This window comes from Acartia tonsa, chromosome 5, assembly GCF_053477335.1.
Source record: "Acartia tonsa isolate MP-2025a chromosome 5, ASM5347733v1, whole genome shotgun sequence".
Classification (NCBI taxonomy): domain Eukaryota; kingdom Metazoa; phylum Arthropoda; class Copepoda; order Calanoida; family Acartiidae; genus Acartia; species Acartia tonsa.
In genome coordinates, this window is record NC_137264.1 from 3,614,125 (window position 1) to 3,633,035 (window position 18,911).

At 33.1% G+C, this 18,911-nt stretch overlaps 1 protein-coding gene and 1 long non-coding RNA gene across 2 annotated transcripts in view; both read left to right on the forward strand.

Moving 5' to 3' along the window:
- The first annotated feature begins 6,732 nt into the window (after positions 1–6,732).
- Positions 6,733–9,269, forward strand: LOC145320219 (uncharacterized). Its single transcript, XR_013880124.1, has 3 exons — positions 6,733–6,848; positions 8,095–8,149; positions 9,157–9,269. It is a non-coding gene; the product is annotated as an uncharacterized LOC145320219 (long non-coding RNA).
- A 2,923-nt stretch (positions 9,270–12,192) lies between these two features.
- Positions 12,193–18,911, forward strand: part of MESR3 (misexpression suppressor of ras 3) — a 97,562-nt gene continuing 90,843 nt past the window's right edge. The window contains exon 1 of the mRNA XM_080162652.1: positions 12,193–12,477. Coding sequence (XP_080018778.1) covers positions 12,379–12,477 — 99 coding nt within the window. The 5' untranslated portion in view covers positions 12,193–12,378. The remainder of the gene's footprint in view (positions 12,478–18,911) is intronic.

Genomic DNA, 18,911 nt, shown 5'->3' on the forward strand with positions numbered 1-18,911 from the left:
GAAAGCCGTTTATAATACGATACGAGAAATAACTATTATCTCCCTGGAACCAGTGGCGTGCACACCAAAGAGGGCATTTGAAGCAAATACCTTCCCCCATCCCCAACGCCTAACACTGTCTTTCCCCTAAATGTTGAATTACTAACAATTGTTCACGAATATTAAAATAGAAATCGTAAACTTGATAACAGTTGTGTTAGCCCTAGGACTTCAGCAACCTAGCTCATATAATTTTCATTTTAGTATCCATGGAAAGCTGTCTATAATACGATGCAATAAATAACTATACTAAACTCAATCTATTAAATTATAACATAACACATGGTATGGAAGTTTGTAAGCCCAAATTCAAGTAAGCCCCCACCCCTTTACAACGCCCTTTAAAAAATATGTACAGATAATTAAAATATCCCTCCTTAACCTTAATCCAAAGGACCAAACAGCTCTTCCTGATGCACAGCACTTTACCTGCAAGAGTTCAGTCTATTGTAGACAAATATAGAAAGGTTTCGTGATTTCAAAACAAAAAAAGGGTGAAAGTATTGACTTTCAATTTAGGTCATTTTCGTTAGTCCTTGTGTCCGTTCGTTTGTAATACGTTACAATACGTTACTGTTGCCTTCTAAAATGTTTCTTTGGTTTCTAATAACAATAAAATTTCTTTTGCTACGCCCCTAGAGGCTTCTCTAGTTACTCGTAAAATTAATTCTTTTCAATCTAGGTTAAAATAAGCTATTCACCAAAAATATTTTTTTTGTCGCTAATTCGTGTTAGTTATGTTTTTCCCCCAAAACCTTCCAAGGACCTATGAGAAGCTACCCTGTAAAGAAAAATCATATCGGTTCAGTTGTTAGCAAGATCCTTTGGTACAAACAAACAGACAGACAAACAAACATCCTGTAACTTTATTATAAGGATGATTGTAAATATAAGACACATGGTGGATATAATGATACGCAAATGAAAGCAAACCCTTTTAATTCTTTGATATTATGCCCTCTTTGCAGCTCACATAGTAGAAATAATATTATGCGGAAATTAATGAATACTCTTCTAAGTCAGCTTTTGCCTAAAACGAAATACTTTTTTTAAAATCACAAAATCCACACATAATTTTCAGCTGTCGTTGCGTTGGGGGACAACGCATAGTAGAATTGTCGACCTTTTTATCTGCCCCCCGCCCTCCCCAAATATTTTAGATTTTTTCGCTTGTTGGCTATACCTCATTCCAGCTTCTAAGTATAGTCAATATCTTACAGATATTGGTATATTAATCTTTTTCTGAAGAGTTCTAGCACTGTCATTAGCATAACATAGCAGTCATCTAAAGAGATAAGACAACGGCCGATAAATTGATATACATCCCTGATGATGATACACAAAATTACACCTACTGTAGATGACATATAATGGTTTAAACGTTTGGGCACTCAACTTAACCCTTAACGGTTTTTTTCTATCTAATTTTCTGTTTGTGAAAGATAGAGGGCTATTGTGGTACGACGGCAGCATACGGACATGCATTCTACAGAGTTGCTACGCAGCGGCTTATCAAATCAAGCCTTCAGCACTAATCCTATTATCACCATTTCACCCCTGCCCCTCCGATACATCACAAGCAGCGTTCAAATTGGACATCTCTGATAGTGGGAGGAGCGTTGCCCCTCTACACCCCAAGCCCCAGTTACCTGCCTTGCCGGGAGACGTCTACACCCCCTTGCCGCAGCCGGACCTTCCCCTTTCTCTGCCATCACCTGCCTACCCCCAGGAGGCAGCCTTCCCTCCTACCTTTGCGCCTGTGGACACAGCCCCCAGCTCAAAGGAATCCATCACCAAGCTACCCCTCATCATCTATTATTATACTTCTATTTGCTATATAAACCTGTATATCTTTTGTAATGAATCAGTTAGAAATATATCCTTTAATCAGTAACTCCTTGTAGTTATTATTGGTAGGATCTTTAAGGCTAGGGGCTCGTTTGAACCGAACTCGCTCGGTGGGGTTGAACTGCTTCACCCCGAAATACCACACTATAACTAAGTGACTTTTTAAATAAGGGTATGACACAAATCTGAGAGATGGAATAATTTAACATCACCATTATGGCGGGCACAGGATGCCAGCAAACCTAAGTGTGTTGAACGCACCCCCCCCCCCCCCATCGACCGACAATGAACCGACTAATCAAAATTCAACTTTAGTTCCCAAAGTTGTTAAGGCAACAAATAAAGCTTTGGGGACTAGTGTTATAAACACTCCAATGTCCTATCCCTCCCTGATAAAATTTTACTATCTATACAACTTTTTAGTAGCGAAGCTACTCTATAATTCACTTTGTCTGTTCGTCAGTCCGTCCGTAACGCTATGGGGGAAATGGGATTTACTCAGCTCCTATAAAAGATAGAATGCTGAAATTTTTTGACAACATTATCATCATTAAGGAGCACAATTAACTATAAAACAGCAATGGTAGTCGGACGGTTTTTTAGCAGGTTTTAGGCTATTTTCCCGTCGTTTGGAGAACCAACACAGTGCGATCTTTTGCCAAAAAACGGGACATTTAGAGTAGACAAAAGTAAACTTCAATAAACAAGCTTGTATTTGAAGAAATGATGTAATTTCTTTTGCTTTAACTCGGAAATAACTTAAATTTTGCCTCTGTTAACTTCAAATGTGCATTTGGTAAGTACGTCTGGTGGTTTTGGAGGAGTGAAGCTACCCTATTCTTAAAAAATCTATAAACCTTCATAACTTTAGTTAGGATAGGAATATTTTAACAAAATAAACGTCTATGTAAATATTTCTTCAATGCAAACAATGTTTGTGAACATGAATATAGCGTCAGGTGCACCCAGTTCGAGTCCCGGCATTTTTAGGTAGGTCCAGTATAAGTAAAATAGGACACTTAAAAGGCATATTTTCAAATATTTTTTTACAGATATAAACAATAATAACATAATTTTCAAAACACTTTTGATTTTGTGTTAATACCTTTATTCTAAGTCTAGCTATCTTCATTTAAAGTTTGTATAAGAATATAAACATTACTTATATTATATTCTCTCTCAAACGTATATTTCTCTCTCTCTCTCTCTCTCCTCAGAGGCATATATAATGTTTTTGCAATATTATAATTAATCCCCAAATTTGAATTTCTGCTGGACCAAAACCAGTTAGAAATACAAATTTTTTTAGAACACATGAAATTTAGCAAATTTAATTGCTAAAATAAAAGTATGTATAAGTCATCTTTATTTAACGACTCCTTTATCCCTTAAATGTCCATTAAAACCGCGAGAACGGCAAAAATCGTTAAAAATCACGCCAATGGCGGCAAATAACGGCGAAACGGTTCGCCAGAGGCAAATGATGCATAACTCAAGAAAGATCCGCCTCAAAAAGTTTTAAAATATTGCAGAGATGACTTTGGGCTCTAAAATGACTCCTTCCCCCTCTAACGAGGGAAAATTTGAATTTAACAAGAACGAAATTGTTCAATTACTCAAAAACGGCCGGGAGGCCCCAGGTTGTGAAAACTGTTTTGTACACAATACATGTTGCATATTAATATTATTATTGCAAAACCCTGGGCCTCCTGGCCGTTTTTGGATAAAATAGAAAAAAATTATTTTTTGGGGGTTAAAAATCTTTATATTTTTGGTGAAATTTTCTCACAAAATGTCAATTTACACCCCCCCAAAAAAATTTTAAAAAATTTTTCTTTCATTGGATATTTGTACAGGTATCTGAAAAGTACCTCAACCAAAAAATATTTTTATAAGATGAACATAAATGTCCTTCTATATAAAATTGACAGGTTTTTTGAATTTTTTTTTGACTGTAGCTTAATATTTCGATCACCACTGAACCGATTCATATTATTAAAGCTTCACTTAAGTTCAGGGATAGTTTAAAGCTATTCTTTTTTTGTTTTTCCTTTTCCTTCTAGATAGAGCTACAGTTAGAGCTTAACCGATATTAATTATTCTTTATAAGTATTCCAAAATAAATTGTACATGACAATTTTTTTCTTCAATTGTTCTATCCCAGACCCCCTATTATGTATTAGGTGCATTTTTGATGTACTGAATTTTAGTTTCCGAAAGTGTATTTAGCATCCGCGTCCTATCTCAATATTTGCTACTAGCTAAAAAAGCTTCAAATTTTCCAAAAAAAATCTTAATTTAAAAAATTACAATTTTGAATGTATAATGTATAAATCGTTTATACATATTATCGCTTTTCCTTTTGACCGGAGTAGCTGAAAATAGAGTTTGCAATAATTGGGTTATTTGCTGTACACCTTTGGAAATTATTGAAGAAATAGGCAATCCATTTTCAGCTCATCGCATTTTTTTGAAAAAGTGGTTGTGACCGACTAAAAAAAGAGTGCTTTCACTTGCGTATATTATCACATTTGTACTGCCTTGATAATCTACAGACTACGGGAAACAACACAAAATCTATTTTAGTGTATCTCTGAACTAGATCTTGCTATTAGGCGGCCAAACAAACTTTAGACATCCAACCTTTTGATTTGAAGGCCTTTCTCTGGAAGTCCTAAATGTGCAGGCATGGTAACTAGTTGAGCCTGTGTTGGGGCCAATGAAACAGATTTATTCTAACTATTTTGAACAATTTTTTAACATCCTTACTCATGACGCAGTTTTAGGCCGAGATTCGAACCTAACACCTTCCCGACAGCAAAGAAGGCACTAGTAATACGCCACAGTCGCTCCTCATACGAAAAAAAACACACAATAAATAAAGATAACATCTACAGTCCAACTTTAGTACTGTTGTAAAAAAAATGACGATTTATGACACATGTACGGAAGTGAAGGTACAACTCCTTTTACAACCCCTAAAAAAGAGACCAAAATAGTGAAAGGACAAACTTTTGCATGTTTATAGTTTCCAAAAATCAAAGTTAAGCTGCCTAAAAAGAAATTACAGTTTTATATTTATTCAAAGAAGAGTAGGCCAACATTAAAATATAGTAACAATAAAAGATTATATGTTTAAAAAGTTTTATCATGAAAATGTACTTGTAAAAGCAAATCAGAACATTGAAGAAAAGAAGTAAAAAAAAGAGAAGGGGTAATTAGCGTATCATCATTGGGGATGTACATATTACATTGACATTTTATCACATTTAACATGAATCTTCTAGAATGTCCTGTTTGCTAATATAAAAGATATGTTGGTTTTGCTTGAACACCTACGAATCTTAGTTTGGTGATTAATATCAATGTATTGTGTGTCTACTCCTAGGCTAAAACCAGAATTTTTAAAAGCGAAGCTTTTCTATAATTATGGTCTGCCTGTCCGTAACGTTTAGCTCCTTTCTTGAATTTAGTCATCTTGGAAACATCTTATCGATTTCAAACTTTGCATGAGGATTCCTGTCAGAGTTAGGTACAGTTCATCAAGCGTAGCAGCTTTATAATCAATACAAGAATGTCCGTACGTCCATTTGTAACGTAATTTTTAACTTTTTTCAACAATTTTTAAAGGAACATAATTATCCCATTAATTTTAAAGCGAAGCATCACTATAATCAAGTCCTAAAAACATGTAAATATGTCCTTAAACAGTATCCTGTAAATAAGCTAATTTTCATACTATTTTTTTAGACTTTTGCTTATTAAGTTTTGACACTATTCAAGTGTTAATGTTCGTTCGTCCTACCGTTTCGAAGCTACACATTTATGGATGTTGTTATCCTTGTTTTTATAAAAAGGAAATACTTATAAAATACTTTCACCAGAAGTTGTGAAGCTTTCAACCGGGAAGGCTCTTTGGTTAAATAAAAATCAGTGAAAAAAATCTGAAATAATTAAGGTATTATGATTTTATCTTCAACTTTGAATGTTTTGATAATTTGTATGTCTTTTTTCGCTAAAAATATGAGAATATATTTCAATCTTCATTGTTCTATGAAGTAATTGTATGCCTATCTTGAAGTAGTAGGATGTATGTGGGTCTTCTATATAAAAATTCGTGTATCATGGCCATCTTTTATCAGATTTTTTATATTTATTCTGGGATAGATATATAAGAAAATAATGTTGATATGTTCTATGTAATTTTTGAATGCCAAAGCAGTAGGATAAAAGGACGTCCATGGGAGGGGGGTGATTACTCCCAAAATTTGAATGTTGAATTCCCCCCCCCAAAAAAAAAAAATTTAAAGCTTGGATGTCCTTGTCTATTTATAATACAAAGTAGAACGATGTCTGTCTGTCGGTCCGTCCGTCCGCCTGTCCCTAAATACCGATCGGATTCCACTATTCAGGGAATATACCTATTGGTCCTGTGGTGGTTTTAGGCTATTTTCTTGGAGGATGGGACACCCACAACCCCCAAAGAAAACAAAAAATCCTCTCATTTTTTTCCCGTAAAAGTAGTGAGAGCACCTCCAATTTTTCATTTAATAATTTTTTTTATTTTTATTTTTTTTTAAATTACCTCTTGGGGCAAAGTCCCTAGAGGCTAGGGGCGAAGCCAGAAGTATGATATAAAGATTACCCCCCCACCCAAAAAAAAAAAAGCTTGGACACCCTTTGTAAGATGTACTAACTAGTAAATGATTCTCCATAAATATTTTCAACTTTTCCTTTTAGAACTATAATTGTAAGTGGAGGGTCGATTCCCCCCCCCCCCTCTATATCAAGTGCCCCTTGAGACCGCTAGTGCATAATTGTTATATGAAAAAAAATATTTTTAGGATGCAAGACCAGGAATATGAGATTCTGTTGACAAAGCACAATGCCCTTCTACAAAGGATGGAGCTTCTGAAGAATTCCTTGATGGCAGCATTTGATGGACTAAATAATGATGACAAGTAAATATATTTGGATAGATAATTGGTAGACACAATCATAACAATACCCATGACTAGCGGATACGCCCCTAGAGGCACTTGAGGAGGGGTGTAGTTGAATTTGATATCAGTTTTTTTTTTATTTTAGATTCAAAAAGGAAAATTTTAAAAAATGGGGGAAGGGTAATTTTTTTGAGGGGGATGACTTCCCCGTTTTTTATTGTAGTTAAAAATATAATATATTTTTTTTGGGGGGAAAGGGGTATTTTTTTCCTGGGGGTAATATCTCTTGGGAGAGAGGTGGTACCCTCACAGACAGACAGACAAACAGACATCCTGTTACTTTATTTTAAGGATTAGCTAAAAAATTTTTTTGGTTAGGCTAGGCAGCGCTCGGCTCCCTAGCCTGCCTAGCCGCACCGCTCGGCTCCCTAGCCTGCCTAGCCGCAGCGCTCGGCCCCCTTGCCTGCCTAGCCGCAGCACTCGGCTCCCTAGCCTAAACCTAACCTAACCTAAAATAGTTTTTTGTCGTTGTCGGGGGGGGGGGGGGAGGTACTCAAATTTTCAAAATTGAAAAAAAAATTCTAAGAGGATAACGCCTTTTTTTTTACAGATAAAAAATTGGCTGTTTAGCGTTATATACAGACGGACAGACAACATGAGCTTTTGAGTTCATATTTATCATTTAGAGAAATCATCACAAAAATTTTTAGGTTTCTATATTTGGAAGCAGTTGAGAAATTGTATTTATCACCAAAATAGTCAAACTTAAGGGGGGGGGGGGGGGGTTGAAATAAAATTATATATCAATATCAAAAAGCTTTTATAAGTTTAAATAAACCAATAGCAATGCAATAATGCTTTTTTAGTTAATTGTTTTTGTTTGAAGCCATTTACAAATTTATCCCAAATTTTCCTATATCTGTATCCTTATATACAAGTAACAGGACGTCTATCTGTCTGCAGCTTCATATCTTGCTTACCACTGGACCAATTAAGTTCTCCTTTATAGTTTTTTTTTAAGTTTTGTGATTTCCCTATTTCTTCAAGTTTAATGTTTATTGTAGTAAATTTTTTCCCCTATAAATATCCATTCATTATTTTTGAGCTTCGCTACTTGTTGTCATCCTTGTTTTTTGCTTTTGATTTTTACAACACTAAAATTAAAAGTGGAGAGGAGGGGAGTAGAGGGCCGATTTTCTCCTCCCTTCCTTTGAGTGCACCTAGAGACCATTAGTAGATAGCCACTAATTTCATATTATTGTAGGATACTGGTTGCGATGTTACTGTACCGAGTAGGCCATACAAGAACCGACCTCGAGGTAGGAAATTACGATTTTCTCAGGGAATGAGGAGACGGTACTCAAAGTTTTATTAGTAACGTTTTTTTTTGTGAGCTCAATAATTTTGGATACTTTTATCAAATTTTGATTGGTGTCCAAACATCTCAACCAAATCTTTTAATATAGAGTAGGTGCTAATTTTGGGGTCGTTAATCAATTAATAGTTCATTGTCTTATCCCTTAAGATCCCTTAAAAATAGTGTCATGAATTAATATGGTCGCGGATCTTTTTATAATTAGGTTAGGTTATGTTATAGGCTAGGGGTCGAGGTCCCGCGGCTAAGCAGGCTAAGAAGCCGAGCACTGCGGCTAGGTTTCATAGTTTTGTCGAGGGTAATACACTTTGCCTACTGTTAAAAAGCCAAAACAAAAATAAATTCTGTTGATTTTTCGAGGGGTGGGGAGGGGGTATTTTCGGTACGATCCAATTGTCATTCTTCTAACCCGATATTAACTTAACAAGGATGACAACATCCATAAAAGCGAAGCACTAAAACGGTAGGACAAACGGACACTAAACTTGTTTAGTGTCAGAACTGGATAATCAGAATATAAATGTATAAATGTCGAAGCAAAATTGTTAGTAAAAAACTGCTCGAAAACTGCTTGATACAGAATAATGTTTATGGACATACTTACATTTTTAGGACTTTATTATAGAGTTGCTTCGCTTATAATATTGTACTTTGTTGTCCCAGGAATCAGTATACCAAAAAGTAAAAAAATCAACATGTTTAAAATGGACGTACGGACATTCTGGTAATGATTATAGAGTTGCTACGCTATCTAAATCGTACCTAACTACTACAGGAATCACCATGCAAAGTTTGAAATCAATAGGACAATTCTAACATGCCTAAATTAGCGAAAAAAGCTATCCGTTACGGACGGACGTACGGACGGACCGACCCTAATTATAGAAAAGCTTCGCTTTTAAAAATTTATGATTCCTTATGACTAATTCTACATATTAATCTATTTTTTAGTGGAATGAGCCCAGAAAAGAGAAGGAGTTCATCGAAAGCAGATTTCGTCTGGAGGGTGTCGAGGGCGACATCATACACCTTGCCCAGGAATAGAAATATATGGATAATAATTTTGTTAATAAACATACTTACAAAAAACTTCCCTATTACCTTATTTAAAACTACCGGCTTCGGGGGGGGGGGGGGTTAGTCGACCCCACTATTTTATTTTTAGTTTTAAAAAGATTTTTTTTTTTTTTGGGGGGGGGGTATTTTTCATTTTTTGGGGGGTTGGGATTGTCCCACCCCCCAAGAAAATAGTTATAAACCTTCCCGGGAACTATGAGAAGCTACCCTGTAAAGGAGAACCCGATCGGTTCAGCGGTTAGCGAGATCCTTGGCTACAAACAGACAGACATCGTTCTACTTTGTATTATAGATTAATTAATTTCAAAATCAGTAGAGGATGGTTCTGTGGCGTGCACAGGATTATCTAGGTGGGTGTAAACCTTTAGGTGATGTAAAAAGGTGAAGGCAGCCTTAATCAATATCTTGTTTAGGGTGTTGTTGACACCCTCTTCAGCATATTTTTAAAGCAGTTAATTTTTCAACAATTTTCTTTTGATAAATACAGAAGTTTTTTTAAAATTTATCCATATATTTAATTATACATATATGCAGGAAGCATCACGATTCGTGGGTGATGTTTAAATTGACCAGCAGAATAAAACGAAAAACATCATACATTTTCTTTAAACTCAATAGTTCACTTTAATAATAAAAATATATACCTTTTTTCGAATTTCAATAAAATTATTATTTTTTTTTTTTATTGTAGTTACTTTATTTTATTAGTAAGCTACTCTATAACTAAGGCATCATCACATGTCATTATATCTTTTTAAAAGCGAAGCTTTTCTATAATTAGGGTCGGTCCGTCCATACGTCCGTCCGTCCGTCCGTCCGTAACGGATAGCTTTTTTCGTTAATTTAGGCATGTTAGAATTGTCCTATCGATTTCAAACTTTGCATGGTGATTCCTTTAGTAGTTAGGAACGATTTAGAAAGCATAGCAACTCTAAAATCATCACCAAAATGTCCGTACGTCCATTTTAAACATGTTGATTTTTTTACTTTTTAACAACAAATTTTTATGTGATATAATCATCCGATTATTCTGATTTTTGTTATATTGATTCCTGGGACAACAAAGTATAATGTAATAAGCGAAGCAACTCTATAATTAAGTCCTAAAAATATGTAAGTATGTCCATAAACATTATCCTGAATCAAGCAGTTTTTCAACAAATTTATTTACAATTTTGCTTTGACTCTTATACATTTATATTATGATTATTCAGTTCTGACACTATACACGTGTTAATGTTCGTTTGTCCTACCGTTTCAGTGCTTCGCTTTTATGTATGTTGTCATCCTTGTTCAATGTTATTTTACTTTCTGTGCATAATCATGTTTTAATGGAAAGTCATATCTTATTAAATTTTTCAAATGACTGATGGTTATTTTTTTTAATGCGAAGCTTTTCTATAATTAGAGTCAGTCCGTCCGTAACGTTTAGCTGTTTTCATTAATTTAGGCATGTTATAATTGTCCTATCGATTTCAAACTTTACTTGGTGATTCCTGTAGTAGTTATGTTGGATTTAGAAAGCGTAGCAACTCTATAATCGTTACCAGATTGACCGTACGTTCATTTTAAACATGCTGATTTTTAACTTTTTAATTGCAAATTTTTATATGATATAATGATTTGATTGATCCAATTTTTATGATACTGATTCCTAGGACAACAAAGTACAATTTATAAGCGTAACATCTCTATATTTGAGTCCTTAAAATATAAGTGTGTAAGTAAGCAAACATTATTCTTTATTTAAGCAGTTTTCAACAAATTAACTTAAAATTTTGATTCGACTTTTATACATTTATATTTTGATTATTCAGTTCTGACACTCTACAAGTGTTAACGTTCATTTGTCCTACCGTTTCAGAGCTCCGCTTTTATGGATGTTGTCATTCTTGTTTCATATTGTTTCATATTCAAAGCTCCATTTCCAATAGCGTATCAAATAAATTTTATTGGATCTTGTAATTTTTATAGTAAAGGCCTAATCCTTATAAAAACAAAGATAACAACATCCATAAAAGCGAAGGTCTAAAACGATATGACAGGCGAACTTTAACTCTTGTAGAGTGTTAGAACTGAATATGCAAAATATATATAAAAGTTTTGATTAATTTATACGTAATTGTGTTGCAAAACTTTTTAAATACTGTTTAAGGACATACTTACATTTTTTGATTTGATTTTAGAGACGCTTATAATATTGTACCTTTTCGTAATAGGAAATTAAATCAGTATTCCAAAAATCAGATCACATAAAAATTTGTTGTTAAAAAGTTAAAAACTAACATATTTAAAACTGAACGTACGGACATTCTGGTATCGAGTATAGAGTTGCTACACTTTCTAAATCGAACCTAACTACTACAGGAATCAACATGCAAAGTTTGAAATTGATGGGACAATTCTAACATGCCTACATTAACGAAAAAAGCTAAACGTTATGGACCGACCCATATTATAGAAAAGCTTCGCTTTTAAAAATAACAGTATCTGTGTCTGTCTGTGTGTTCCGAGGGAACTCGCTAAACACTAGACTGATATGGTGCTCCTTTTACAATGTAGCTTCTAATAGGTCCTGGGAAGGTTTATAACTATTTAAATTCTCCCCCGTGCATTATAATTAAACTCATAGTTTACAAATTGTAAGCTTAGGTTTTATAGATGTTGATTTCCTTGTTTATTATAGTGTGTTAGGTATTTACATACATATGTATAAAAGTAATTTTAATATATGTATTGTTGAGTACGCACACACACACACACACACACATACGCATACGAAAGCCCCTAAAGCATGGTGCGTTGCGTCAACGAACGACAAACTGACGCACGAACGTGCGTACTACGCACGCACACTACCAATATTTAATTTTCATTTAGTTACACTTGTGTTGCCCCAGCGTAAACAACAAAGAGCGCCACAATATAGTTGTGTGTTTTACACATTTTTTCTGTTTTTTAGCGCATTTTTGTGATTTTAAAACAAAATTAAAATTATAATAAGTGACTTTAAAAAGAGTATCATTTAGGTGAATTAAAACAGATTATGTTTTAGGTGATTTTTAAGTTAAAAAGTGAAGAAAAAAGCTAACAAAAATGCTTAAGCCGCCAGTAAATAAAAGATATCCTGATAGACACAGAAAGATTGAAAAAAGCATGGCTCAGTTGTCTTACTCAACACCACATATATATCAGGCATTTATATATTATACAATTTTCCATTTTTAAAGATATTTAATTTTCAGGAAAATAAATTGCTTTTTAAATCATATTTATATCTAAACATAAATAAGAAAATTTAGTAAAACCACTAGTCATAAGGGTTCACAATAGTTTTATAATCATATATTGATACTTAATTATGAAAATTATTATGTAAAACAATTGTCCAAAGAAACAAGGTAAATTTAAAGAAACTCCCCCCAAAAATTGTCAAAATTTCACACTCTCATTAAGAGTAGAAAATCTACTCTATACCTTGTATCGTATGTTTGTTATTCTATCTTAGTCTGCCATGGTGTTTATGTGTTTGAGATGAATATAATTACTTTTAAAAGTGTACTAAGTTGCTATATAGATTGATGTTTTTTTAATTTCCTATAAAGATTTGCATCTATTTACTTTTTCTGCATAGTTACTCTTACTTATATATTCATAAGCTAAAATGATTGATTTTTTTGTGATGGATTTTCAAGGGGTGAATTTGCTTTCTAGGGTGGTGGGACCCTCCCACAATATAATTATAATTCTTCCAAGGATCTACGAAAAGCTGCACTGTAAAGGAGAACCATATTAGTTCAGCGGTTTGCGAGATCCTTTGGTATATACAGACACAGACAGAGATCCCATTACTTTATAAGAAGTTGGAGCATTACTAAATTAATATAAATCAACTTTTAAAAAGCTGTAACAATTTGTTATAAAAACAAAGCTTTCTATTTTGCAACAATAAATCAAAACCAATTAAATTTGATATTCAGATAATGGTTTTATAACTATAATTGTTTTTGTAATAAATTTGATTAATTCTACGAATAGAATAGAGAAAAAACTTGAATTTAGATGAAGGTAACATACATATTTCTTTCTTCAAATCTTAAAACTTTGGGTACCAGCATATTTTTAAAAGCGAAGCTTTTCTATAATTAGGGTCGGTCCGTCTGTCCGTCCGTCCGTCCGTCCGAGATAGATAGCTTTTATTCGTTAATTTAGGCATTTTAGAATTGTCCTATCGATTTCAAACTTTGCATGGTGATTTCTGTAGTAGATAGGTACGATTTAGAAAGCGTAGCAACTCTAAAATCGTTACCAGAATGTCCGTACGTCCATTTTAAACATGCTGATTTTTTTACTTTTTTAATAACAGTTTTTTATGTGATATAATCATCCGATTGATCTGTTTTTTTTATTACTGATTCCAATTCCAATAAGGTACAATATTATGAGCGAAGCATCTCTATAATCAAGTATTAAAAATGTCAGTATGTTCTTAAATAGAATTCTGTATTTAAGAAGTTTTGCAACAAATTTACGTTTAATTTTGTCAAACCTTATATTTTCATATTTTGTATATTCAGTTCTGACACTCAACAAAAGTTAATGTTCGTATGTCATATCGTTTCAGAGCTTCGCTTTTATGGATGTTGTCATACTTGTCTATCTAATGTTCACTCCCTCTCCCTTAACCAAAGTTATGTACAGCTTGACAAAGAAAATAATTAGAGGTAAGATGCAAAATAGTCTGATAAGCAATTTAGGTTCTTAAAAGAAACTCTTTTATTAGTCAGTTCGTTCATCCAGAATGAGGGGATTGGATAGGGTAAAGGGGATGGAATGGAGGAATTGGTATTTTAGACCGCTTCAAGTTTTACTTTATAAGAGAACATAAAAATCTGGTGTAAATAATAATAAATCCATAGGGATATTTTTAAAGTAGCGATCAACCTCTTGTGCTTTTTTTTTTTGGGGGGGGGGGGTTAGATATTACTTTATTTAAATACTAGCGGCTTCGCCCCTAGCCTCTAGGGGCTTCGCCCTATATAGTTATGGGAAGTCAACCCTTCTTAATAGAAATATTCAAAAAAATTATTCTTTGTTTAATTACTCTGTGGTAAAATTAAACCCAGGTTGTGCGCTTTATGCACAAAAATTTTGATTTTTACAAATTTAACCAAATTTGTTTGCCGTATACACAAAAATTTCAATTCGTAAAAATTAAACCTAGGTTGTCGCATACACAAAAATTTAAATAAAAAAAAAATTTTATTTTTTTTTTGGGGGGGGGATTCATGGGGGCTTCACCCCATGTTGCAGTGGGGTTCCCCCACCCCAATTACTGGTTTTTGTTTACAAAAATTTCAAAAAATAAAAAATTTTGGAAGTGGGGATTTTTTTAGTTTTGGGGGGGTTGGGGTGTCCCACCCCCCAAGAAAATAGCTCAAAACCACCAGAGGACCAGTAGGTATATTCCCAGAAGGGTAGAGCCCAATTTGATCAGCAGTTACTGAGATTTTACAAAAAATGTAAAAAAAAAATTTTCGGGGATTGGTTTTTTTTATTTTTGGGGGGGTTGGGGGTGTCCCACCCCCCAAGAAAATAGCCTAAAACCACCACAGGACCAGTAGGTATATTCCCTGAAGAGTAGAATCCGATTGGTTCAGTGGTTACCGAGATCTTAAGGGACAGACAGACAGACGGACAGATGGTCAGACGGACAGACGGACAGACATCAAGCTACTTTGTATTATAGAAAGTATTTTTTTCCTTTTAATTGGATAGATGAACAGACATACAAATAGTAAGATTTAAATACTGTGGTTTATTTTATTTGTTTTGGTTAACAAGCGTTTAGAAGTTTTATTTATAATTACACTCAAGCACTGACAAATATTCAGAAATTTTATTTATTTTTAATAAATTGGTGTATTTTTTTCCTATAACCCCGCACCTTTCAATCTTATTAATAAATGGATAAGACATTATTCGATAGATTGAAGTACAACGACAATTATGGTAAACAAATTAACCCATAAATTAAGATTATGATCATTAGTCAATTGTATCTACACTGAAAGTCAACGAATGGGATATCGTGTTTTTATAAGATGTGTGATGTCAAATTAATGACTTTATAAAAGTTGCTATTGCATTAGAGTAAAACACTAGAGGGGGAAGGGGTTAAATAACTGCATTTCCCTATCCCAATGACCTTGTACTGACTCTCAATTGGGCCTTTGAAAATCAAACAACGGTGTCGAGAACATTAACACAGCCAAGTAGCAGAAAATAATTTGCTAGCAGATGAAAAAGGTGATTGGAAACGGGGGGGAGGTAGTTATCTGTATATACATTTATACTATTAATCTGTTGTCATGGCTGTCTTTTAATTATTATATACTTTTTACGATATTTGATTTGATCCTGTTCTGTGTTCTGTAAACTTTTAAATATTTCAATTCTCATGATAAGCAGTTTATTTATTCATTATTTCTTTTATATATATGAACTCTCTTGGCTTCACCTATAGCCTCAATTCAATACTTTTAAAAAGCGAATCTTTTCTATAATTAGGGTCGGTCCGTCCGTCCGTACGTCCGTCTGTACGTCCGTCCGTCCGTAACGGATAGCTTTTTTCGTTAATTTAGGTATGTTAGAATTGTCATATCGATTTTAAACTTTGCATGGCGATTCCTGCAGTAGTTAGGTACGATTTAGAAAGCGTAGCAACTCTATAATCATTACCAAAATGTCCGTACTTCTTTTTTAAACATGTTGATTTTTTTACTTTTTAACAACAAATTTTTATATGATCTTATCATCCGATTAATCTGATTTTTTGTATACTGATTCCTGGGACGACAAAGTACAATATTATAAGCGAAGCAACTCTATAATCAAGTCCTAAAAATGTAAGTATGTACATTAACATTATTTTGTATCAAGCAGTTTTTCAACAAATTTATTTACAATTTTGCATCGACTCTCATACATTTATATTCTAATTATTCAGTTCTGACACTATACAAATGTTAATGTCCGTCTGTCCTACCGTTTCAGCGCTTCGCTTTTATGCATGTTGTCATCCTTGTTTTTAAAGATAATGTGCAATTATAATTTAATTAGACTGTCGATACTTTCTTAATAAGGCCATACACTTTCTTAATAAGGCCATATAGTTGGTTTGGGATAGATATGGTATTAAACTAAAAGCAAGTCCTTATATGTAATAATTCACACTTAACTTATTTTCTCGTATTCATTCGAATCCGGCGGATAGGAACCGGTTCTCATCCATACGAAAAAACTATGTCTACATCGTATTATATCCAGTTTTCTACGAATATAGAAATGTACAATCATAAGATTAAAACCAGTTTTTTAGCCCTGAGGTGCCGGAAAGCCGTTTATAATACGATACGAGAAATAACTATTACATAATCTTGAATTATAATACATGATTAGATAAGATTAAAATATTTGCTGTTTGAGTAAACTTATGTTCATCTTGAAATGAAAAAGAATAAGAATAATATAATTATATGAGTCTAAACATAGTTTAAAGTATTTTTTTTTAAAAACAGGATATTTTTTAAGGAATTGATTATAAAGATTCTTCGCTTAAACCATTTTAGCTTGATGTAATAGGAATCATCATTAAAAAAATCAGATGAATAGAAGAATTATATCTTATAAAAAAATTGTTGTTAAAAAGATTAAAAATAAACATGTTTTAAATGGACGTACGGACTTTCTGGTATCGATAATTGAGTTGCTGCGCTTCTTAAATCGTATGTTATAAAATCATCATGCAAAGTTTGAAATCGATAGGACAATTCTAACATGTCTAGATTAAAAATATGTAGTAACGATGTGTTGTTAAACACACGAACAGACACACTGTCAATTACTTTCATTCATCAAATATTTAAATTTATGCATTTTTAACTAAATAATCATTAGATTAAATGACTTTTGGAAAATGTAAATGTTCTTAGAATGTAAGCTTTAAAAGTAAATATAAGAAAGGGAAACGTATATTGAAAAACTTATCTTATTACTTTAAATTTTACCATCCATAAATAAATGTTATGTTATGTTTTGTTATGATTTGAAAACTCGTGGAAAATTGTCTGTAATACTATGCTATACATAAGTTTTTAGTATGGCTGGGAACTGGTTCTAATCCAGCGGATATCAATCGGTTTTGAAGACAAAGTGGAAAAATTATTCTTGGCAATAACTTATATTTCGAAAATTATGTTATGGATAGATTAAAATATTTTAAAAGAATAGGTGGAATTCACATCGTCAAGAGGCAAGTTTATGTCCTAATATTATGTTGACATAAAGTTATTCGTTATGTTACATAATACTAGAACAAAGTTGTGACATGGTCCCGTTTACCTATCCGTGCCTAAATTTGTAGTGGTTATGCAATAAATCTACAATAGGTAGCGCTTATACAATACAAATAATATTACAAAAATAACAGAATAGCTTGATACTTTAGTCTATTTTTTTCCACGAATATCTAAAACACTGTGTTATTATCTTGCAAGAGGTTGTAGATAACTATTACCTGAATTTTCGCCTGTTTTCGAGCCAAGGTATTTTCAATATTTTAACAGTAATCATTGATTAGCGTGCCATTCATAGTAGAATAAATTTTGTCTCAGTGCCGTCTGAACTTAACTTAAACAACAAACTTTTCATTAATTTTGCACGATCATGTTGCTAAAAATCTTTTTTGTCACACAATTCGACATGTAGTTTACAATTATATATTTTCAAAAGATTTGCTAAGCAAACCGTGGGTTGAGATGTCGGAACACCATTTTAAAGCTTAGTTTTGTATGAGTTATAGTAGAATCAAGTAGAGACAGATCGTTGTTTTCTAAAAAAAATTTGTTGGAAACTTATATTGTTTCTAAGTAGTAAAGCAGAGGCGTGCAGAAAGGGGCCGGTGTATTCAAACAACCCCTGGTTAAATTTACAGGAATTGATACACCCTAAGACTACACTTTTCTAGGACCTCAACCACCTTAATAGAGCCAAGAGGGGTGTAGGGGTAAAAAAGTCAAAACCTCTAGATTTTGTAGCGAGACGAAGGGGGGGGGGGGTGCTAAAATTACGGAAAATATGTTTCCTTTTTATCGTATTCAGTGATTTATTGACAATGCTGTAAAATTGTTTAGTTTTTCATACTGCATGTCTCCCCTGTTACTTTTATATAATTGGGTGTGTATTCGAAATTGAATACACATAAGAAAAGCCATGACATGAAAAGAATGTTTTTGTGAAACAGTAGATTTTTATAACAATCGTTGTATGTAGTTTTTGGCTAAAAATTATTTAAAGATTGCGTTACTTAATAATTTATACTGGATTTATAGTGTTTTATTCCTTTTAGATTCAAAGAACAAATCTGTATGTATTTAAATTGCTAAACGACTATTTAAAATCTATGCTACTCTGTGCGCACACCAAACAAATGCACATATGAAAACCATTTGACATATAAGGGATGTGAATATAATAAGTAGGGACAAGTATTCTAAATAAACATACATTAGAACATGGCAAACAAAATCAAATATTTTCAAGTTTTAACATAAATAAATAATAGAACA